General features: G+C 52.7%; 1 protein-coding gene across 6 annotated transcripts in view; it reads right to left on the reverse strand.

Moving 5' to 3' along the window:
- The window catches only part of CRTAC1 (cartilage acidic protein 1), a 140,779-nt gene that overhangs the window by 29,312 nt on the left and 87,616 nt on the right, over positions 1–23,851 (reverse strand). For all 6 annotated transcript variants that reach the window (XM_031461548.2, XM_010974402.3, XM_031461547.2 and 3 more), the window contains exons 3-5: positions 21,765–21,961; positions 10,142–10,278; positions 5,085–5,241 (exon numbers count right to left, since the gene is read on the reverse strand). In XM_031461548.2, coding sequence (XP_031317408.2) covers positions 5,085–5,241; positions 10,142–10,278; positions 21,765–21,961 — 491 coding nt within the window. The remainder of the gene's footprint in view (positions 1–5,084; positions 5,242–10,141; positions 10,279–21,764; positions 21,962–23,851) is intronic.

Below are 23,851 nucleotides of genomic sequence, written 5' to 3' on the forward strand. Positions count from 1 at the left end.
CGGGCTTGCCCAGCCTCTGCACCTTCTCTGGCTGCAGGAACATGGGGAGTGTGTCCCCCATGCCTTGGTCTCCTTCCCTGTAAAATGAGTGGGAGAATGAGAAGGGCTCCAAGAGTCCTTCCATCTCTACTTTCCAGTGCATCCTCCAGGCTGGACCACAGGACAAGTGTGGTTGGGAGGGGGTTCCTGGGCCCATCGAGGGTCCGCACCATGGAGGCCCTGCAGCGAGGCTCGTCAGACAAGGAGCTTGGACCGGTGGGATTATTCTGCTGATTAATGATTCTAGTGGATGTGAAGGCCTGAAGGCTGCCAGAAACATCCACGATGCTGTAATAGAGTAGCAAAAACGCTGGAACATGTAGGGATGGAGGAATGGACAGTATGTGTCTGTGCCTCTGTGCGTGTATGTGCATGTGTGTGTGTTGGAGAAGAGGGTGTAAGAAGGGACGGTAACTTCCTAAATTTCCTGAAAATCCTAACATGAAATAATGCTGTGTGGTGCTGGTATTGCTACTCCCGAGCCCTCTGAGAGGCGTCCAGACGCCGGGCACTGTTCCAAGTGCACGAGTGTGGAGGGCATCAGACGAGGACATTCCCACTTGCCCACTAATCCCTCTGGCCTGTCCCTGCAGAGCATTTGAGGGGGAGGCAGGCAGGAAGACAGGCTCCATCATTTATCCACTGGGTGGGGATTTTCAAACCTCAGGCACCTGGTGGGCGCAGGAGGGAAGTTGCTCCTCTCTGTGTGCGCCCCCGCCCTGCCCCAGGCCCCAGGCAGTGAGGGGGCTGGAAGAAGCAGTTTCAGGAGAGGGCAGGAAAAGGGGCAGCAGGAATAGTCCTCTGACTGCCTGTTCCGTTCTGTGTACTAGGGATAGTATACAATTCATCTCACGGCATCATTTTCTAGGTGAGGAAGCCGAGGCTCAGAGAGACGTCAGCACAGCCTGGCAATGGATCACAGTTCAAACCCATGTCTGAATGACTTTGGAGCCATGCTAGGCCCACAGCATGCTCTCAGCCACTTCTATTAGAGTTCCCTCTTGGCAGAAGAGAGATCTGTACTCCTGTTAAGGCCCAGAATGGCCAGCCATAGGCTTGACATAAAAAAAAAAAAACTCTCTTGCTTTAGCTGAAGAAAATGCATGCCAAGATTGCATTTGTATTCTATACCATATCTATGTTTGCTTTAAATAAAAAATGATGTCCCTTCTTGTCAATCATCTAATGCATCTGATACGCTGTGTTTCCCGGGGCTTTGGGTACCCCTGGCAGGCCCCTGGTTGCACTCCCTGGGGGTCCCAGGCCCTGACTGAGGAGCCTGTCACTACAGCCCTGCCTGTCCCTGGCTGACAGATCTGGCTGTGCCCCCACTGAAAGACCATCTTCCGCCTAGGAACCTGGGAGGCTCCAAGACCCTCACTCTGTCGCCCCCCACCCCCAGTAACCTCTCTGGAGCTGGCTGTTGGGGATCGGCCAGAAGGCCTCAGCTGGGCTTTCGGCATCTCTGTCTCCTCCAGTAATGACTTCCTATAAATCAGATCTGCCCTCTGCTTTGTTCTACACAGCTCCAGCCAACAGCAAAACTCCCCACCCAACATCATAAATCCACCTTCATTTTCTTTCCAAATTTCTTTTAAGGCTTCTTTAATCACCACCTTGCACCCTGGACAGATGCCCCCTTAAAGGGTGAGGCCAAATTGCAGAGCTCCTGGGGAGGGAGTAGAGGCCAAGGGGAGGCAAGGTCCAGAGGAAGAGGGGAAGAGAGACAGATTCCAGTGGGAATAGGGCTGAAGATGCCCAGGCCTGTGCCCAGGGCTGGTGGACATGCCAGGGGACACATAGAGAATGCTTCTGGGGCAGAGGCTGGCCCAGCTTGCTCTCTACACCCAGGAGAGGCTCCTGGCATCCCTTTGTCAGCACCTCAGAGGATGGTGTTGATGTTTGCCACACTCGATGGGCACTGCCTGTGTGCCAGGCCCTATGCCAGGCATGCCCTCTGTTGACCTCCTTTTGTTCTCACAATACCCCCATTTTTCAGGTGAGAAAACTGAGGCTCAGAGAGGTTAATAAATTGTCCACTGCTGCCTGGACAGGAGGACGTGGTGGAGGCAGGATCTGCACCCAGCACTCTGGCTCTACACCCTCTATTCAGCAGCTCTGCTAGACGGCTAGTTCAAGTTGTTCAGAGAGGCTATAGGATGTGCCTGAGATCACTGGGGTCACAGAGTCAGTGCAAACCCTCTGATCTCACCTTCCCCCTCTGGTTCCATGCTAGGACCCTTCCACGGGGAGAACGAGTACTCAGGATTCCCATGTAGGGCAGTTCTTGGCACCGTTCAGGTTCCAAGAGGATGCAGGAAACTGGGGAAGTCGGGGCTTGGAATTCTTCTGGAAACAGGAACCCTGGCTGGTTGGGGGTGACCTTCCTCCTGCTCAACTCCGCACCAGCAGCTCTGGTTGCACCGCCCCCTCCAGGGCCCTCGAGTCCCTCGAGTCCCTCGAGAGCGGGCGCGCTCACTGGCCGCTAGATGGCACTGTGACCCAGCAGACCGGCGGCCGCCGGCGGAATCGGGAGTCTGGAGAGGCGGCCTCCCCTCCCCCCGCCCCCGTGGAGCCAGACAGCCCGGTGAGGGCTTTGCTATTGCCCAGTCCAACGACCGGGATGCCCGGGCCTCCCCCTGCTGCCCTGAGCGGTTCAGGCCAGGCAGCAGTTTCAGCCACAAGCCAGGGTCCTCAGTGAAAGTCCGGAGGGCCAACTGGTGGCGGGGGTGGGGGGGCGGCGGGGGATGCTGTGTTCTCGGTGGGTGCAGGCCTTCCTCCTCTAGTCCTTCCAGTCTTGCAGGCTGGAGCATGATTCTCAAGCAGGAGGTCATCAGAAAGGTCAGCTGGTTGTGGCCCTGTAGGCATCAGGGGCGGGGCTCTAAGTGCTCATTTCTCTACAAACCTCCTGGGTGACCTTGGGCAAGCCCCTTCTCTCCTGACCTCGATTTGTTCTTTTGCAAACCGGAGGTTCTCTGAGGTCTGCCAGGCAGATGGGTGTTGTGTGGCTTGGCTCCGGGGACCTGCGGCTCTCTGACTGCACATCTTCCAGTCTGCTTAGGGCCCTGCTCCTCACTGCCAGCGTCTCCCTCCCATTCCCAGGCCCCAGGGCACCTGCCTGGAGCTGAGCACTGGCCACGCGCCAGAGCCTTAGCAATCAGGAGGGGCTCTGGTGGTGGTCCTTACATTTGGGGTCCATTCCTGGGGCTTGGGGGGGGTGCTCTGGGCTAGTTTTCCAGCCAGATATCCATGTGTCGTGAGTGGAGTGACAACGGGGGCTGCAGGGTAGCGCTGGGGGGCTTGGTGGGCAGTAAAGGGGTGGGCTGGGGAAGGCGGGCGGACAGAATAGTAACTTGGTGGGCCAAATAGATTCTTGTCAGCCAAATGGCTTTTGGAAGTCTGCAAAGCTGCTCTAACGTGTCCTCTGGGCACGCCAGCTGCCCCTGCCTGCCTGCCCGCGCCACAGAAACTGCTGTCCCCTCCTTGAGCTGCCCCGGGTTTCCAGCACAGCCGGGCCCGTTGGCTGGTGCCCCCATCCCCACCCGTGCTCCTCAGCTGTCTCGGTTCCCGCCAGCCCAGCCGGTGTGAACAATGTCCCTTTCACACCCACACCGAGCCACAACCTTCTGAATTCTTTGATTCTGTGTATAACCCTCACTCCCAGACCTTGTCTCCCTTCCACCTCATCATTTTCAAGTGCTTCATCTCCCCAGCCCACCCTCCTTCTCCTGCAGATCAAGGCACTTAATTGCCAAGCCAGCCCAGCGCACAGAACAGGGAACTATTCAGAAAAATTGACTGTACAAGTCGAGGCTGAAGCTCCGCATGTTTACTCCTTTTCCCAGGAAAACATGGTTTATTACCGACACTCAGCCTTTCTGCTGCATGTTCCCGTGCAGAGCTCTCGCACACTTTGATGGGGCTTGAGTTGTGCAAACTATTTTATTGTCTAGTCATTTGTTCGCACAAACTTTGTCAGACAGGTCAGCATCAATCTCCACCTTTCACCGAGGTGGAGAGCTGGCTAGAGAAAGGCATCGTAAACTCAGAGGAGGCTGTGACAACCCTTTCTGAATAGGACTTTGGGATTATGCCACCACCCACATGTTTGGAGGCAGAGGCATGGCCCAAATGACCAAGGATCCTTCAAGGATCCTTCCAGCTCCCAAATTCAGATCCAGGCAGGCTGTCATCTGGAAGTCTGCAGTGCCAGTTGGGATGGATATATTGGGAAGGTCAACCAATGAGAGAATTTCTATATCCAAAGTGTAGGTTGGTTGTGAGGCCAATGTTTACGTGAGAATTTGTGTACAGCTCTGGCTTCTTGCTTTTGGCACCCCAAACAGGAACTGGATTGCTCTGCCATCAGCAGTCTATTGGCAGATGATCAGAGTTTAGTCAGCAGCCAGGCTGGAATTAGAGAAATAGCCTTCCCTAGAAAGATCTCCATGTCAGAGACTCTGACAATAGGTCCCCCATCCAAAAAGATGTGGAGGGAGTGTGCCTTCAAAAAAAGTGCAGGAGAGGTTTTGGAACGAGAACACAATTCTTTGTGCTCAGTTATCTGAGACGGGACCCAGCTGAAGCTTAGGGATTTAGCACTCAATTCCTGGCCGCTTATGTGTAAGTAAATAATTTCATCTGCTGTTTGGCAATAAAGAATGCTTTAAATCTCGCCCTTTGTGATTTGTCAGTTTTCTCCTACAGAACCTGCTCACCCGTCATTTGGGTTATAGCAGGGAATGGGGTAAGAGGTTCCAGGGAGAGGATGATGTTGTGATGTTCTCGGCTATGTCCTACCATGTCACCCACTGGGCCCCCCAAAGCCCACACCTGCCAGATGTCTCATCACATAGAGAGGCAGCGTGGGAGAAAGCTGTCTGTGGGTGGCGAGATGGAATAAAGCCTTCATCCTCCCTCCCCAGGGACACAAACCCATCCTCTCCTGTGGTCTCTGATGGATTAGACTCAGCCTTGCAGGGCCCGGACCCCAGCCCCAGCCCCCAGCCCCTCCAGCTCACAGCCTCCCGTGTCTGTCTGCCTACCTGTGTATTTGCTGACGCCAGCCTCAGCAGCCACGTCTCTGAGTGCCAGAATGCCCCGGGAGAGGTCACTGGCCTCAGGGTCCATTTCAATCAGGGCATCAGGGCCCACGTTACCGTAGGCATAATTGGCGATGTAGATAGAGTAGCGTCCGGAGCCCTGAGGAGGAAGGGAAGGAGGCGGGTGAGCGGGCCCATGTGGGGGCCCAGGAAGGTGGCTCCCCCTCCTCTCATAGGATCATAGCTCTTTCACTGGGTCGGGTTCTCCAGACGGGGCCTGGTGTGGATGGCCTTGCAGGCCGGGCACAGCACAACTCCTGCTGTTCACAGAGGCTTTGAAGTGCAGGATGCCCGCAGAGTCCTACAGCCAAGCGGCCCTGCTTCTCCTTCTATCCTGTTCCAGAAGAACATCCCTCCCTCTCCCCCACAACCACCTTTTTATAGACAATTTTCTAATGTGCCTCCCTCCAGCTGAGCTCTCTCCAGCTGCCAGCCAGGGTAGCTACTCAATAAATATTTGCTGATTGATTGATCTACCAATTCCCATTATTCTCAGTCTCTCTCTCCCATTCAAGCTCGCTGTAGCCAAGATGACAAGCAAATTCCTGAGCCCCCCCGCCCAGACTTCTTCACTCCTCTATTTGGGGAGCACAGGGGGCTCAGCTGTGCCAGGCCCCTCCTTCCGTCTTCCACTCCTTTGTTTTTCCCATATTACCAGAAAGAAATAGTATATTGCTTCTGCCTTTATAACACTGTCTCAAATATATTTTTCTTCCCTTTGCATCAAGGAGAAGCCCTGGGCACCAGCTCCTCGTTGCTATAGTCATTCTCTGCTCTAGTCCAAAACACGGCTGATGAAAGGTTCTTTTCTGCCTGTTATTATAATGGTGTTATTTCTTCAATGGATGCCTCCTTTCCCCCAAGAGAGCCACACAATTTCTCAATCAATTTTCTAGCTTTCCTCTCATCCCTTTCAGCATTTCGCTCAATTAATCAGATAGTACATATTTTTTGAGCTCGAACAATGTGCAAGGTTCTTGGTTATAAATGTACTTAAGACAAAGTTTTTGTCCTCAGGTTGCTTATAGTCTGGTTCAAAGGAAGCCGTAAACACAAACACAGCCCAGGAGAAACAGCTGAATTCAAGACAGCACGAGTGTGTTCAGTCACCCCCTCTTCTTGGCCCTCTTTGCTTTTTATTATTTCTTACCCCACAGTCCCATGAGCTGAGTGCCCTCCCACCTAACTGGTCACTTTATCCCTTCTTTGGGACCATTTTCTTCAGGGAAGCTGATGAAGGCCACTTGGGTTTAACTAGTGGGTGAAGCCAAGGAAGGAGCTCGGGGTCTCCGGGGGGAAGCAGACACATCAGTTACACATCTGATTAAGGGAATGTGCACAGGATTTCCTGGGTGCACAGAAGAGGGGCTCCTAACCCGGAGGAGGGCACCTGGCCATCGGTAGTTCAGAAAAGGTTTTCTAAGAGGAGTCTCAGCCAGGCGAGGTGGAGGGGAAAGAAACTTTCAGGCAGAAATGAGACGGAATGATGTTTGTAGGGAAGAAGCAAGCAGTTGGTTCAGTGTTGCCGGAATATAAAATGCAAGGCGGGGTGTGTCGGGGGACAAAGCTGGAGAAGGTGGCGAAGCTGTTCCATCAAGACTTCTCCACCCCTTTGTCCTTGGCTCAGGCTAATCCTGCTGCCTGGGAATTGATGCTTTACAAGTCTTGTTACTTAACGTGGTCGCTGGACCAGCAGCATCGGTGTCATCTGGGAGCATGTTAGAAATACAGTCTCTCAGGCCACAGCCTAGTCCTGCTGCATCAGAATCTGCATTTTCCCAAGATCCCCACGTGACCCCTACATGAAACCGAAGTTTAAGCTGCACTGCTTTACAGCATGATTTTGTGACTAGAGGAGAACTCTGAAAGGTTCCTGCCCATCACAGGAGCTTGGAATGCATGTGTGGAGTGATTGGATGAAGAGTGAATGAATGGGGCTAAAGGAGAAAGTCGCCATCACTGTGACGGTTCCTGACCCTACCAGCTGTTAGCAATCTCACCAGCAAATGGGCAATTAAGCCCAAATGAACCCAAATGCACTCTGCTAGAAATTAGGATATTTATAAAATTCAGCTATACCTAGTTCCTTACTTCAGTGTATTGGAGTGACCAAACAGACAGACGTAGAGTGGGACAGTTATAGAAGACTGCAGAAATTCACATGCGAACCTGACCACAATAATTCCGGGATGGGGAGCTTACTCCAGGGGAAGGAAGCTATTTCTGCAGCTTGGGGTCCAATGCAGTGGGTATTACCCTTTAGCCAACCTCAGAATCACCTGGAGGGCTGTTAAAACATGTGTGCTGGGTCCCACCCCCAGAGTTTCTGATTCAGGTGGTCTGGAGTGGGCCCCGAGAATATGCCTTATCTAACAAAGTCCCAGGGGGAGCTGGTGCTGCTGTTTGAGAAATTGTACTTTGAGAACCACTGGTCTGGGGCTGTCAGTCTGGGTCCTAGTCCAAGCTCTGCCCTGACTGTCTCTATGTCCTTGGGTAGGTTCCTCACCCACTTGGGCTGCGTCTCCTCACATGCTACATGGGAATCTTAACCCCCCTGCTTCCTGACTGGGTTGTTGAGAAGATGAAATGAGACAACTTATGTGAAAGGTCTTTGAAAAGATAAAAATGCTATATAAACATGAGTCATAATCATTATCGATCAGGGAACGCTTCTTGTAAGAGATCGGCTTTGAGCTGGATCCAGAAAGGTGGATGAGTGATGAGGCAGCTGAAGATGAAGGGCAGTGGTGTTCTAGGTCTAGGGCAGAGAACGGATGGGGGCCGCGAGGGGAGAGTGAGAGAATGGCACGTGCTGGGGATTGAGACTTTAACCTGGTGCTTTAGCATGCATCACAGTCAGCTCTGGGCCTAGCTGACCCTCCCTCCTGCCCTGCAGGTGGCTGGGCACCACCCCCAGGGGCTCTGATTGGTAGGTCTGGAGGGTGGAGGTGGGTGGGGCCTGATAATTTGCATTTCTAACAATGCTGATGCTGCTCACCCCAGACCACACTTTGAGAACCACCCACCAGGCAGACTACCAGGCTGCAGGTAGGGGCTGCAGGGCTGAGGAAGGAGCAAGGCAAGCTCCGGAATAGAACCTGTGGTTGGAAATGTGTATCTGATACCAGTGTACCAAGAGGCAGGGTAACTGGGAGGCAAAAAGTTATCTGATTAATTTTCAGTCAGACAGGCTCAATTCCTGGCTTCACCTGCCACTTACTATGTGACCAAGGTCAAGCTGTTTAACTGCTTGAAGCCTTAGTTTCCCTCTCTGTAAAATGGGGATAATGACAGCATCTACCTCATAGGCTTGCTAAGAGGATTCAATAAGATGATACATGGAAACCACTTAGCAAAGAGCTTGGCACGTTGCTGATTTAATAAGTGTTAGCTACTCTTATTGTCACAATTGCTCTTGTGTTTTCCTACACCACCCTGCATCCCTATCTCTCACCTTCCACACTGGCCTTGACCTCTCCCTGCCTCTCCCTTCCACAGTTCTCAGGTCCCAGGATGGCCAAGGTGGTGGCCGGACACAGAAAATAGCCCCTCTCCTGGTGGCAGACCGACTGTGGGGGCTCTTTCTAGTTTCCTGAGGCTGGGACTAAGTAGGGAGTGAGCAAGCTGCTAAGTGCCCGCCTACTGTGCTTCAGGCCAAAGTGTCTTTTTTTTTTTTTTTTTTCTTTTTGCACTTCACATGGTGCCTTTGTCCTGTGGTTAAGTGCATGGGTGTGCTGATGACCTTGTAAGGACAGAGTGCATCTCTCTGTGATTAACCTTCAGGCCCTCTCACTAGTGCTGAGCAGGTTCCCACCTTAGCCGAGTGTGGGAGGCCCTGGTCCTGAAGGAGCGAGACAGGAAGCCAGGAGGAGACTGGGGAGAGGCCCCAGCAGTGGCCAGGCCTGGCACCCCTCAGACCCCCCGACTCTCTGGGCCACTCACTGAGCCGCCTCCCCATTTCATCCCACCAGGCGGGAGTCCAGGTGGCACAGATTCAGGTCAGGGCTAAATGTGGCTTCACAGCCCAGCTTGGCTGCTCTTCTCTCCACCAGCTTGTTAAGAAATAAATATTTATACCTGGCACCTGCCTTCTCCCAAGGCCTGGAGGCCCCTGCTGTGAAGATTCACGCTGAATCCCCAATCCCCACGGTGCCATCTCAGTCCTGAAATGAGCCGGCCCCCTTGCCCCTGCCCCCAGGATGGGGGTCAGACACTCCTGTGGAAGCCAGGCAGCAGCTGGGCCCCTGATTTAGTGATGACTGTTTTGTAAAGCCAAGGAGGGGGCGGCAGGGGAGCAGGTGACAGGAGGGATAAATCACCTCCACGGCAAGGCTCTGGCTCCGGCTGGGGCTGCCCCACAAGGCAGATGGCTGCAGTTGCTCCTGCCCACCCCACTCAGCCTTTCTTACCCCACTTTGAGTTGAGCCCCTCTGTGTCAGGTAGACTAGCAGGGCAGGGGAGCATTGACGGAGCTACTGATTAACTAAAGTACTTGTTCATTCAGGCAACCCTCCACTTACTCGCCCATGAGCCTTTGCTGTGCCTTCATTTGCTCCATAAATATTAATGGGGGGGGGGGAGGCAATGGCTCCATGCCTGGCACATAGTAGGCGCTCAATAAATACGAGTTGAATAAATGAATGAGTGAGCACTAGGCTTAGAGGGAGATTTGGCTTCATGTCCGAGCCACACCACCAATCCGTTTCAGATCCTCAGACAGGTCCCTGCTCCAGGCTGGGGCTCAGTGCCCTCCTTGGTCCAATGGACAGAATGATAACAGCCCCTGGTTTCTGGGAGGCCCTCATGGGAGAAAGGATGTGAAAGTATATGAGCACCAACTATGTGCAAGGCACTGTGGGAGCTGCCAAAATGAAGCAGACTTGGATTCTGCCCTCGAGAGCCATGCTCTGTCTGGGGATATCTGCCTGTGGGCTCCCCTTCAGGCCGTCACATTGCTGTGTGCCCTGCCTCCCCAGGCCTCCGTGCACCCCTAGACTCACCGTCCTGTCCACACAGGCCACGGAGCGCCCGGCAAAGAGGCTGGCCACGCCGCGGGCCACGTTGACCTCGTCACTCAGGATGTCTTCCCACCGGTTGTTGCGGAACTTGAACAACTTGTCTGTGTAGGTGGCCACCCCTGGAGAGAGGAGGAAAGGGAGGGCTGGTGGATGATGGGGCAGTGTGCAGGGATGTCTGGGGCACCAGCCACAGGTGTTGGGGCCACAGGTGGAAGGGTCACCTGCTGCATGGTGAGCGCTCTCACAGCACTTATGCAGGCACCTGCGACCCTTCTCCTGGGGGACACTCAGGTATATTCTGTTGAGAGAAGAGACTCTGAAGCTTATGAAGATGACCAGCCCAGGTCTCAGGACCTTTGGATTTGGAAGAAGTGGGACCGCTACAGTATATCTGAGCTGAGCCTCAGCTGAGCGGAATCTCACGTTCTGCACTGCACTCCTGCAACACCACGACAGGCGACCTGGGGTTCCCAATATTTCACACCCAAACTCAACCCAGAACATCTCTTTCCCCAGGAGCTGCCCCCTACATTCTCTGCTGGATCATAGGACCTGACCTGGGTCTCAGAAGAAATGGTCCTGGGTGGTGGATGGGTTTCTAAGTCCAGATGCAGGAAGGGGCTGGAAGTTGAGCTCTGACAGGTGTAACACCAACACCCCTGGGGGAACTGGATGGCAGCAGGTCGGCAGTCAGGTGGGGTGAGGGTTTGGGGCAGCCCTCTAGGGCAGGGGCTGCAACCTCTTTTGGATACCGACACCTTTGAGAACTGGATGGAGGCTAAGGACCCTTAGCCCAGGGAGTCCTACATCTGTACCCTACAACATGCCATATGGAACGGGTCTCTGGCCTCCAAGAAGATTTACTCTGGGGACATGGGGAAGACCTTCTGGTCGCTGGAGGCTTAACCCTTCTAAGACCACTAAGGCAGCACTCTCCCCTCCACCCCAGTGCAAGAATGAACTAGGGTTTGCAAAAGCGACCCTGAAAGTGAGTGAGTAGGAATGAGTTGGAGTGAGTGGGTGTGTGAGAGTAAGAGTGTGAGTAAAAATGAGTGAGTGTGAGACTGAGTGAGTGAGTGGATAAGGGTGAGCATGTGCAGGTGAGGTCTGTGCATAAAAGGACCCCTCAGGTGGCTCTGCTCAGGAAGGATGAAGGGTTTGCTCTCTGAATGGCCTCACACAGGGACTTCCTAAGACCACAGAAACCCATGGGGGCTGATGCATCATCTGTGGGGCCTGGCGTTGGCTTTAGGGCTGCTTGCTGGACGCCAGGGAGCTGGCATGGGAGCAGAGCACCCTGCCCTGCCTGACCTCCCGGCAGCACAGAGGCCTTGAGCAGGCAGACTCAGGAGTCCTGCAGGTGTTGTCGGGAGGAGGTTTGGGCTGAGGAGCACAGCTGGGGTCTGCACAGAGCTGCTGTGACTTGGGAGGGCTGCCCACTGGGGCTTCTGAGGGGCCCATTCCGGACAGAAGCACAGGTGCCGACTCAGACGGCCTGAGCCCATGTCCTGCTCTGGCTCCTGTTCACTCTGGGGCCTCAGCTGGTCCTTATCCTCTTCCAGCCTTGGTTTCCTCATCTGACAGTTGGGGGTAGCAGTTGTGCCTCCTCCCTCCCAGCGTCACTGTGGGAATTTCTGGAGAAAATGCCTGGCAGTGGGTAGGTCAGGCACACAGGAGGTCCTCTGGCTACTCCGCACCCCCTAGGGGCCACGGTCCTTCCTCACGATCCCCGGGAGCCAGATATGTTTAGAAATTTAGATTTTTTTCCCCTTCATATTTTAGAAAGGTAACACAATGCACACACTGTTTATTACGTAACACCCCCAGCAGGGACTGGGGCAGGACCCTGTAATTAAACACATTAATATTTCTGCAGCGAAATGTATGACTATTCACACTAAGGAGGATAAATAAAGCCCATAAGTAGCTCACGTCAGCTCAGGACAGGTTTTGCTATCAATTCACTTTCCCACAAACTTAAAAAAAGCACTTGAGGCTTTCAGAGTGTTTTGGATTTCAGGACTGTGGGAAAGGAACCGTGGGCCGAGACTGCCATCCTCAGGGCTGTTCCCGAGGCAGTGGCAGCCTTGCCATCACCTCCTGATGCCTGAGGGGCAGCCCGGCAGGCTTCCAGGTGTCCAGCAAGTGACCCTTGCCCTTCTCTGTCAAACCAGGGCCTCTGTAGACTGTTCCTCCCACTTGTCTAGCTCCCTCTGAAACACAGAAGCTTGGGCTGGGTGAGGAGGCTGGCAGCTGGGCCTCTGCAGAGCTCTGACAGGCACCTGTGCCTTCAGCAGGAGAAATTTCTCAAGCTGCTGAGCTCCTGCCTCAGCTAGACAAGTAGAGAAACCAAGCCTGTGGTGACTCTATTCCCCCTCGTTTGCCTCATCACCTCCAATTCCTCCAGCTCCCCCAAGACAACATTTTTCAAAGTGTGCTTTGTGGATTCCTGGTCTCTGTGTCTGTGAGCTGCCTGAGAACATGCTCACCTGCGTTCAGGAAAGGCTGCACCTCCCATCCCCCTCTTGGAGAGTCTCCATGAACATGAGTCCATTAAAACTTTGAAAAGTCCTGCAATAAATTACAGGCTTAATTTGACTTAAGTCAGTCTTCCCCAAACATCCTTGGCCATGGAACCCGTTTTTGCAGCTCACCTGTTAGCACCTGCGGAGCTAGCACTGCTCCTCACACACTGCTGTCCTGGGTGTTGATGTCAGGCCAGGCTCTGGGCTTTGTGGCCAGAGGGGTTAAGGTGCCACATGTACTGTTAGCCTCTCCCCCTGCTCCAGCCTCCTGGCTTCCGACCAGGGACGCCCAGAAGAATAAACTAATTAAGGTAAAATGTGCAACAGTGATGCAGAGCCTTGTAGATCATAAAGGGGAACGGCAAAATCAATGGCAGCCCTTCTGCAGGCAGAGGCCCGGAGGCCTGGGCGACAGGAGGGATGAGAGCCCGTGATTTAGGAAGAGCAAACGCGCTGGCAGCTGCAACCTGGGTAATTAGGTGTGTCAGGAAGACAGATAAACAGCGAGCTGTGCGGGTCGATGGCACTGGCAATAAACACCTGGCACTGGCCCCTGGCCCATATCAGTGCATCATCCCACCTCCTGGCTGCTTGTAGCTGCACTATGCCCTGGGGTCCCTCACTGAGTCAGGGGCAGCAGCTCCGGGAGAAGAGAGGCTGTCAGTTGCAGGAGGGGCTCTCTGAGTCCCTGGGGGAGACTCTCAGAGGGCAGAAGCCTGGGAGAAACAGAGGGTGTTCCAGGGCAGGGCAGGCGGCTCTGGAGGTCATGACCCCTATAAGTGGCACATCTGGGGACTCCCATTCCCACCCTGACTTTGGCATGTTGGCATTAAAGGAGGCTTGTAAGTCTCCGAGCCCAGTGGAGCTGCCAATTGCTGCCAGATGGCCAGGTGGAAAGGCCCAGTGGGTGAGGCTCAGGGGCCCACCACCCCCTGCCCGGTGCTGGGGAGGCCCCAGGGGAATAGGAGTCTCAGTCCCTGACTTGGGGCGCTTATAGTTCATTTGACAACTGGAGGGCTAGGGAGAGGAGATGCCTTGGAACTGCAGTAAAACCAATACTACTTAACATTCCTACAGCACCTTCTACATGCCAGGCACTTCACACATTCAATCACGGACCCTGGCTGCCACAACCCCACGAGATGGGTACTATTTTCATGCAAAATTTACAGATGAAGGATCTGAGACACGAGAGGCAAGGGGACTTGCCTATGATTCCACAGCTAGCAGAGCCCGACGGGCTCAAGACAGCACATCCTGCAGATGCTGTGCAATCAGGATGGGAGAAGCCACAGTGATCAGGGAGGGCTTCATGACAGAGGAGTCGCCTGAACTGGGACTTGAATCGTCACTCAGTATTGCCAGGCTCTGTGTGAAACACTTTCTTTTCTTTCTTTTTTTTAAAAAACAACCATCATGTTGCCTAAACCCCACATCCACCTTGAGAGGTGGTATAGCTTCATTTTACAGATGGAGCAATTGAGGGGCAGAGAGGTTAAGTCAATTGCCCAAGAGCAAGTAAGTGGTGGACACAGTCAAACCCAGGTCTTTCTGACTCCAAAGCCTGTGCTTCTGAGCACTGCACTCCACAGCTTAGTCTGTGGAGAGAGGAGGGGTAGTACTAAAGGCAGGCGAGGGGCATAGGCAAAGGCACAGAGGGGACACTGAGTTCGCCTAGAGAGGAGGCTAGTGCGGGTAGAGGAGAAGCATGGCAGGGCAGGAGGGACCCACTAATTCCAGGACTGAGGGTGAAGGGGCTGTTGGTGGTTTCTGATCTGGGGAAGACAGGGTTTCTGAAAGATTTGCCTGGCAGTGGAGTGAGGTGTGGGCTAACAAGGGAGAAAATGAAGTAGGGAGACACCTCTGGAGTAGCTCAGGCATGATCCAAGGTGGCGACAACAGGAGTGGGGAAGAAACTCCGGGTGCAGGAGGCTGGAGCAGGAAGGGCAGGAGGGATTGGCTGCGAGTCAAGCAAGGAAGTGGTCCACAGTGTGGGGACAGGGATGGAAACAGGGACATCAGGCCAGCTGAGAGTGGGAGCAGGAGCTTGGCATTTGAGGTGATGACAAGGTGGCTGAGAAGGCATGCCCAGGAGGTCACTGATCATAAGGGACAGAAGCTGGCAGAGTAGCGAGGCAGGAGCTGGGGCAGAAGGGAAAGACCAGCACCAAAGACTGAGTCCCAGGGAGGAGCCACATTTGGGTGTGGAAGGAAGAAGGGGCTAAGGCAGAGGAGTCATCAGACAAACAGAAAAGAGAAAGGTTCTGCCTTAAGGGCAGTGGTGTCAATCAAGCAAACGGCCCTCAAGTCACCATCCTGTCATCTGCTCCACACCCAGCTCTACCCCTAGAAGGTAACTTGGAGCCACTGGGAGAGTGAGTTTGGGCAATAAAGGGCTTTTCCTAAGGAGTGCCTCCTCCCCCAGGCTGTCCCCGCCCCAGGGAGGTGACCTGACTCATGGTCTGGTATTGGTGGCAAAGAGAAGGTGGGCAAGTGCACCAGGCAGGGAAGAGGGCTCATCCTCCAAACTTTCTTAAGGCAAAGAGATTACTGCCAAGCAGCAGGGTAGGTGAAGTAGCCAGCAACATCCCTGGCCTAGGCTGACCATGAGCAAGTCGTGGACCTGTCCTTTTCTTACCTGTAAAATGGGATAATGAGAATGACCACTTATTTCTGAGGCTGTTGTGAGGATTAAATTAGATAATGTAAGTAAAGTACTTAAAAGGAGACCTGGCTCATGATAAGTTCAATAAACAGTAACAGTAATACCACCACCATCATCATCATCGTCATCACCACTGTCCTCATCTTCATCCTCCTTCTCATCACCACCATCCTTACCACCATCATCTTTATCAGCCAGGGCATTACAGGGCATGGCCACTGCGGGTCCTTAATGAGCCATATCCTAGAAGGAAACTGTGATATTAAGTATAAACTGCTTTACAAGACTTAGTCAATGGAAAACCAGCGAAGCAGTGATGGCCCCAGGGGAAAGAAGCACTAGTTCTGGCAAAGGACACTTTAAAAGAGAATGAACCCAGGCTCCCCTGTGTCCTCTGATATAATTTCTGACCCCAGTCTTTCTTCTTCCACCCCAGGAAGAAGAGGGAAATCTGATCAACCCCTGCTGGATGCTCTCCCACATCAGCTCAGTTGGTTCTCTCTACAGTCATGTCTGGAGGATAGATTCTTCACCTTATAGAGAGAAACTGGGGCTCAAAGGATTAAGCCATTTGCCTAGAGTTGCAGAGCTGTTGTTAAGCAGCAAGGCTGAGCTTCAAACTGTGGTCTGACTGCAAAGCTCTGCATAACATACTAAAGAGCTGGGCAGGGGCGGATGGAGGGTTGGTTCCCAAGGAAGCTTGTTCTGTGTTAGAACCAAGGAAATAGCTCTCAGGGCCCCATACTCTTTATGGTGCTGCTTTGAGAGCCTGGTCCCACCCTGGCTTCTTCTGGGGCCATGTGTGAATGAGGCACAGTGAGGGTGGGGGTGGGGAGCCAGAGAAGTTCATGAGCTCATCTCTGCAAACAAGGTCATGCTGGGTGAGCTGCAAGTCTGAACTTTGCGTCCAATGGAAACCTGGCTGGGGATCAGGAGGCCCTAAGATCCATCTCAGGGCCTAGAGGATCCTAGGAAAAGAGGGTGGAGACTCAGGGCAGTGTGTCTTGGGCTTTACCAGGCACAGGAAGTCCTGGCCATCCTGTTAAAATGCTGATTCTGATCCAATAAATCTGGGGTGGGGCCTGAGATTCTGCATTTTTATGAGCTTCCGGCTGTTACCAGGGCTACTGGGCTGCGAAACATGCTTTGAGAAACAAGGTGTTGAGTATCTGGGTGCAGTGGGAATGGAGGCTGGTAAAGGAGCTGCAGGACAATGGGAGCACGCTTGAGGCAGAAGCCTCATCTACTGTGTAGGCAGAAGAGGCAGGAGGTGCAAGGCGCCCCCGATCCCCTTTCTTCTCTCTGGCACAGCGACTGACGCCTCCTCTCCAAGATGTTACAAAAGCTCTGCTGAAGGCCTAAGTATAACACAGAGCTCAGAAGCCATCATAGAAAAGAGCGATAAATCCCAGTCCATAAAAATAAACATTTTCCGCATTGCAAAACTCACCACGAGCAAAGACAAAAGAAAAATGACAAACAAGAGGAAACTCTGCACAACTTGCATTACAGAGAGCTGGTTTCCCTAATTTATAAAGAGGTGTTACAAATCAATAAGAAGAAGGCCAATAATCAATAGAAAAAAATGGGCAAAGGCTATGAGCAGGCATGAGACTCAAATATATAAAAATATGTTCAGCCTCACTCATTTTAAGAAAAATGAAAATTAAAACTATACTTGATACCAATTTTTTCCTATCAGATTAGCAAATATTTTTTAAAATGATGATGTGTTGGTGAGAATGCTGGAATAGGAAGAGCTCACTTGCGTCAGGGCTGATGGGAGTTTAATTAGGACCGTTCCTTTGAAGGACCATTTGGCCATGCCTATCAAAACTACCCCTGTATATTCCTTGCTGCAGCAATTCCATTTCTATGACTTTACCTTACAGATACATCTGCAACTGTGGAGAATGGCATGTTGTACAAGCTTATTCATTTGGTGGCACTGTTTGTAAGCAATCTAAATATTCACCAACAGAGGACCAATTTAGTGAACAGCAAATCTACACAATGGAGTACTAGATAGCCATAAAAATAATGAGCATGCTCTCTGTGTGCTGCCTTGAAATAATGGCCAAAATTGATTGTTAAACAAAAAAAAGTAAGGGGCAGGCATTGTGAGCTGAGCTGCTACTATTTGTATAGAAAAGGAGGAAAGGGTATGAAGTATATGTAGACAGAAGATAGTAGATGGTCAGTGACCATTCTGTTGAACTGAATGAGTGAAATAAAGAAGTTGTGGGGCTCACAGTCTATTCCTGAGTTCCTGGATGTGGAGGGAGGTGCTGGAACGGGCCTCTTGTCCCCTCTTTGTTCCGCACATGCTCCTACCTGGTTTTTAAAGAGTAGTGTTGCCTGAAACACAATGGCTACTACTTTTCCAGATCAGTTAAGCCATATGCTGGTTTCCTGATCCAGGCCTCTTAGGATTATGGTCTGTCTTTCTCTGTTCCCTCCCTCTTACCTACTTTCTAATTCTTAACATTTGAGTCATGCTTACCTAGTGCCCTCACCTCACTGGTGTCTTGTTTATATGATAGTCGTTTTTCCTTTTTGCTCCCAGAGTCTCTCATCTGGGGCCTGTGGCCCCTCTGCACAGGGCATCTCTAAAGGTTCTGGCTTTCTTCACGCCACAGAATTACAACAGCTATTGCTTAGAGAGCACATATGAGTCCTAGACACCATAATAAGTGCTTTTCATTCATCATCTCAGCTGTTCATTCAAAGAAGTGTATTAAATGTTACTAAGTGACACCATCATGTCTTTGGTCCTGGAGATACAGCAAAAAACAAGACAAAGTTTCTATCCCCATGGCATTTAGCAGAAGCGTAGAAGAGAGGAGCAACAAACACATAACATACTTTCAGACGGTGGTAAGTGCTCCCAAGAGAAATGAACCAAGTTAAAGGCACAGAGAGTGATAGGGTAGGATTTTAAGGTGTCTAGGGAAGACCTCATCAGAGGAGGGGCCTGGGTGAAGGGAAGGAGTGCTTCCTGAGAACAATGGTGGGAAAAGCATTTCGGGCAGAGGGAATAGCAAGTACGAAGGCCTCAGGTGGGAGTGCGGTGAGCAACAGGGAGAGTCGGGGAAACGGAGTTAGAAAGGAGGAGTGGCTTAAAGAAGGTGGCAGGTGATGGTAAAGACTTTGGATACAGTCTATGGAGACACTGGAGGGAGTTGAGCTTATGAAGTTGGTATGATTTCTCCTGTTCTCCATGTGAAGGGGTGGAGACCGAGAGAGGTCAAGCATCTTGCCCAAGGTCACCCAGTAGGTAAGGGACAGAGCCCAGGTTTATACAGACTGACTTCCACAGGAGACTGCCAGGATGCAGGGTCCCAGCCCTCCTCCGGGACTCCAGTGCAGACATCCCAAGGCTGGCTGAGGGAGAGGACAGCGGCTGTCCTTCCATAGTACCCTCCAATGATCAGGCCCGGGCTAAAGGACCCCCAGTCATAAGCCATAGGCAGGTATGGGCTGGCTGGGGCCGCTGGAGAGGATCTCAGGTTCCCCATGGTGGGCAGGGTGGCAATGGCTGAGCGTCGTGCCAGCTGGACCCAGGGAAGTGCTGACATGACACAAGTGTCCCAGCTTCACACCCCACCCACTGTCAATGAATCAATGGAATCACTCAACTGAAAAATTAACTCAAACACGCGGAAGGTCACTGGGAGGTGCATGCCTGTAGCTGAGGCTGCTGGGCACTGTCACCCTTACCCCAGCTCTGGGGACCCAGCTCCAGCCTCTCCCAGATAAACACTTGTGCCCTCAAAGCCAGGAAGTCCAGGACCTTCCGGGGGGCTCCATTCTGCCTGCCTCTCCTTGTCTTCTCTTGGTTGGCAAACCTCTCAGGCCTAACGGCTCGTTCCTTGTCTGTTCCCCCTGGATTTATTTATTAAGTTTTAATCGGACTCTTAGGATGTTCAAGGTCTGGCTGGGCCAAAGTGGGACACAAAATGACCAATACAGGGACCTTGTTCTCAAGGAGCTTAGAGTCCAGGGGCTAGGAGAGAGGAGTCAGATTCCTAGAGAAATATATGGCTGAGTTGGGGAGAGAGGGCAGGATTTTTGTCTGTTTCATTCATTGGGGGTATTATCCTCAATGCCTAGAATAGTGCATAGCAAATGGTAGGTGCTCAATAAATACTTATTCAAGGAATGAATTCATTAGCGAGTGAATGGGGTGGTGGTTAGGCTGAGCATGGAACCAGCATGACTCTGGGGTATGGCCCTCAACCTTGACTGCACAGGAGAATTGCCTGGAGAGCTCTCCACTCTCATAACTGGGTCCTGCCCCCAGAGGTTTGGATTGGACTGGGCTGAGATGCACCTTGGGAACTGGGAGTGTTCAAAGCTCCCCAGGAGGTTCTAATGTGCAGTGCAGCCTGGGCTGAGCACCACTGCTCTAGGATTCACAATGAAACACTCTAAGAGCCTGGGAGGGGCTGCTGCTTCAGAGACACCTGACAGGTCCCAGCCCAGGTACTCTGTGTTCAGTGAGTAGGAAAGAGTCTGTCCCCTTCCTCTGGCATCCTGCCTGCCGAGCCCACGTTCAACACCCTCTTCTGCATTTCTGCTTCCCTCCAGCATCTTTCTGGGGACTCACCCCTTCCATAGCTGTCCCGTGTGGCTGCTCCCCTCCTGACCTTGCCCCACATTAAAGGGTTGATCAGCCCATCAATTAATTGTGTCCTAATCCAATCTTGGCTTGGTTGGAGAGGGCAGTAAATCCAGCTGGGTAATCATGCCCTGATATTTGTGTAAGGATAATTACTATCTCTCAGGCCTCACTTGGTGGCAAGATGAGATGAAAACCCATAAAACACCACTCGGGGCTGTGGCTCATTGTTTCTTGGCTGCGCAAGTCTGGCTGTCAGCCAGTCAGCTCCGCCTGCCCCTGCCCTTGGCACCAGCCCCAACCTCTTCCTCTCCCATTCATGCAACTGGCAGGGCTCAATATTGGGGCAGTCTGGGGCTGGATCCTGGCTTGGGCTCAGCAACCAGTAGGGCAACATTATGGGCCCATGGGGAAAGCCTGTGTGTTTGTGTGTGTGAGCAGGGAAGGTGGTCCCCACAGCCAGGTAATCACCTGCCTCCACAAGGTTGGGGGATTCAGGATGATGAATTCACATGTCTGAACCACAGAGTGTTGTCCAGACCAACCCCTTGCTGCCTGCTGCCATCAGGAAGAGTCCAGTGCACATCCAACCTGGCCCTGCAGGGACAAGCGGTCCTGCATCCTCCAGGAGGAAGCCGTGGCCTGGAACTTCCCTGCAGATGTTATGGTCCCATGGGAGCAGACTTGGACCTGCAGCTCCAAGAACATTGTCTTGAGCATTAACTATAAGCCTGGCTCTCCACTAGGCCCCAAGGATGTCAGATTGAGTAAGGCCATAGAGTGTGTTGATTAAGAGGATGGATCTGGTGTCAAACACCTGGGTTTGAATCCTGGGACTTACAAGTTGTGTGGCCTTGGGCAAGTTATGTGACCTCTTTGTGCCTCAGTTTCCTCAGCTATAAAGTGGGCTACATCAGTACCTACGTAATTGAGCTGTTGTGAGGCTTACATGAGGTGACTAATACAAAGCACTCAGATCCAGGCCTGGCACATAGTAGGTGCTACTTAAGTATCAGCTGTATAATTAGTATCATCATTGCTACTATTATGCAGCCTTCTGGGCATCAGTTTCTGTCAGCCATTGCTTGGTATGTACGACCTCGCTACCCAAAGCGTGGTCCCTGGACCAGCAGCAGCATCATAGCCCAAGAGCCTTAGCAATGCAGAATCTCGGGCCCAGACAGGCCTGCTGCATCAGAATCTGCATTAACACAGACCCCTGATGACTGGGATGGCCTCTTGGCTCTTGGGAAAGCAAGATCTGTCTTCCTCCAAGTTCTATCCCCAGCACCTAGCGTTTTTAGTCTGGCACGGAGTAGGGGCTTGGCAGGAATGTGGAGTGAAAAACTGAGCTCAGCTGAAAGCTGTGAGGGGCCCTGGAAGGATTTCTAAGCATTTTAGAAAGATCCCCTGGAAGCAGCATGCAGGGGGCCAAGGGTGGACCATGGAGGTGAGAAGTGCTGAGCGGCTGAGCCACGGCAGGAGCAGTGGGGAGAAGAGCGGGGGGTCAGGAGGACTGGGGAGGTGAAGAGGATAAAGTCCAAGGGAGAGGACTGGTCTTCTGCTCAAGGCCTCCCTCTCCAGGCCTGGGGGCTGGGAGATGAGAAAAAGCTTCCCGCATAAGAGAAGAAGGGGTCCTCCTGGGGTGTCCCCGCTGGGACAGAGCAGGGTCCTGGAGGCAGCAGGAACTGTGGCTGGGGGAGCCGGTGACAGTAACCCGAGGAAGGCTGTCCCTTCGTGGGTGCTGTGAGGGAGGAGGTGGGAGGCAGGGGGCCTGAGGCCCCAAACCCTTACCCGAGAAGGCATTGTTGGTGTTGAGGAAGTAGATCTCCTCACGGCCATCCCCGTCGATGTCGCAGGCTGTGACCCCGATGGCGTTGCCCTGCCGGTCCCGCAGCGCATAGTAGGGGGAGCTGCGCTCGTCCACCGCGATGTTCACCAACCGCTTCTGGGCCTGGTCGTACTTCAGAACCAGGTTGGGGCCGTTGTACCTGGAGAAGGAAGGGGGAGGGGACGCTGAGGATGAACAGCTGGGCCCACTGGTTGCACCCGACCAGGGCAATGGGCTCAGAGTCCTCCCAGACAGGTCAATGTGGGGACAATTCGGCCCCAGAACATTCCCAAGGCACCACTGTATTCCTGGGGAACCCTTGGCTGCCCACCTCAGGGTTTCCGGGTGTTTGACGAGTATCCCTGAATCAGATATGGACACAGGCAAAGTGAGAGTCACCTGGGCCCACATGGGACACAATATAAGGAGCAGGGCAGTGGAGGGGAGTGGGCAGCCAGTGACAGGCTTTGCTGAAGAAAACAAAAAACTCCCTGACATTTATTTTGCCAATTTCAATGTAAAAGACACCTTCATATTTATAATCTCATTCACTTAAATGTAACAACAATCACGTGATGTAGGCTGTATTATTAACCCATTTTTTACAGATGAGGCAACTGACAAACTTCGTTAGGGAAAGTGAGGCTCAGAGAGGTTGAGTGCCCTTCCCAAGATAACACAGCTAGTAAGTGTCAGGTGCTGGGACTCGAACCCAGGCCCTCTCTGCTATCCCAAGAGCCAGCCCTTGTGTGAATGAGCCCTGGTAGAGCAGAAAGCTTTGTCACTGAGGTTTGGAATGACTCTCTCGATAGAAAGTCCCAGCATTTAAACAGTAGTATGAAATCAGAAACAGGAGATTCTTAACACCTCTAAAGTCATCAGGGAGACCTGCTGGATCTTTTCTTGAGGGACTCAAAACAAAAGACGAAAGCGCTCCTCAGTCCTCATCTCTCTCTTGCTTGACTCTCCCACGACCACACGATCTCCTTGCTGCATGCTCTTGCCTCGGGGACTTCTGCCCAGGATGCTTTTCCTCCAGATATCCACATGGCTGTCTCCCTCCTTCTCCTCCTTCAGCCCTCATGCAATCGTCCCTTCCCTTCTCATTGAGGCTTTCCTGCCCACTTTCCTGAAACTTGCCACCACCGCCACCCTGCATTCCTCATTTCTCACCCCTGCTCTCTTTCTCATGGCTTTACCCCAGCTGACAATTCTCTGAACTCCTGTGTATCTCTTCCTTCCCTGTCTGATCCCACTAGAATGTCAGCTACATGAAGGCAGAACTTTTTGTCTGCTTTGTTCCCCAGGGCCTAGAACAGTGCCTGGCACAAAATAGGTGCTCAGTAAATACTTGTTGCCATTGTATGAGTAAATCCTCAGAGCCCATGTCTGAGTCATAAGGGCTTAGGTGTCCTGCAGCCAATTTCTTCCCATCGCCCTTCCATCTGGAGAGAGTGGTGTGCCCAAGGTCACCCCAGGCAGCACAGCCATGAATGTCTGAAGGCTCCTCCTACCTCCTGGAGCACCAGCCTGCCAGGCTCTCCAAAGGAACCCGGCCAACCCCCATCCATTAGTTCCCGGTCTCCTGCCTTTGTTTTAACCCGAGCATGCACATCCTGAGTGAAGTTCAGCTGCCAGCCTCTGGACGGTCCCCAGCTGAGAATACCGCGGAGGAGGAGGGGTGGACAGGGAGAAGGCGGAAAGAACTCTCCAAGGTCTTTGAGAGAAATCACTTCTTGCTTTGCTGAAACAGATCCAATTTGGCCCTCTCCTTCGTCACCAAGATGCAGAGCCAGTGAAGTCTGGGGGATGCTCAGTGACTGGCCTGGTGCCTTCTGGCATCCACAGTGTGCGAAAGGGGAGACAGAGCTCACTGGGGGCTGAGTCAGCACCCGGTGATGGAAGCTGGCACCTTAGTCGCCTTGATGAAGTGTCTGAGGGCTGTGCATCGAGGGCGCGGCATGACCTATGGGACACGTTTAGGCAGGAGAGACGAGACAGAACGCTTGGGTTCCAGCATGGCCAGCAGCCGGCTCCAGCTCCCAGGGGC

Source organism: Camelus dromedarius, chromosome 8, assembly GCF_036321535.1.
Source record: "Camelus dromedarius isolate mCamDro1 chromosome 8, mCamDro1.pat, whole genome shotgun sequence".
Taxonomy (NCBI): domain Eukaryota; kingdom Metazoa; phylum Chordata; class Mammalia; order Artiodactyla; family Camelidae; genus Camelus; species Camelus dromedarius.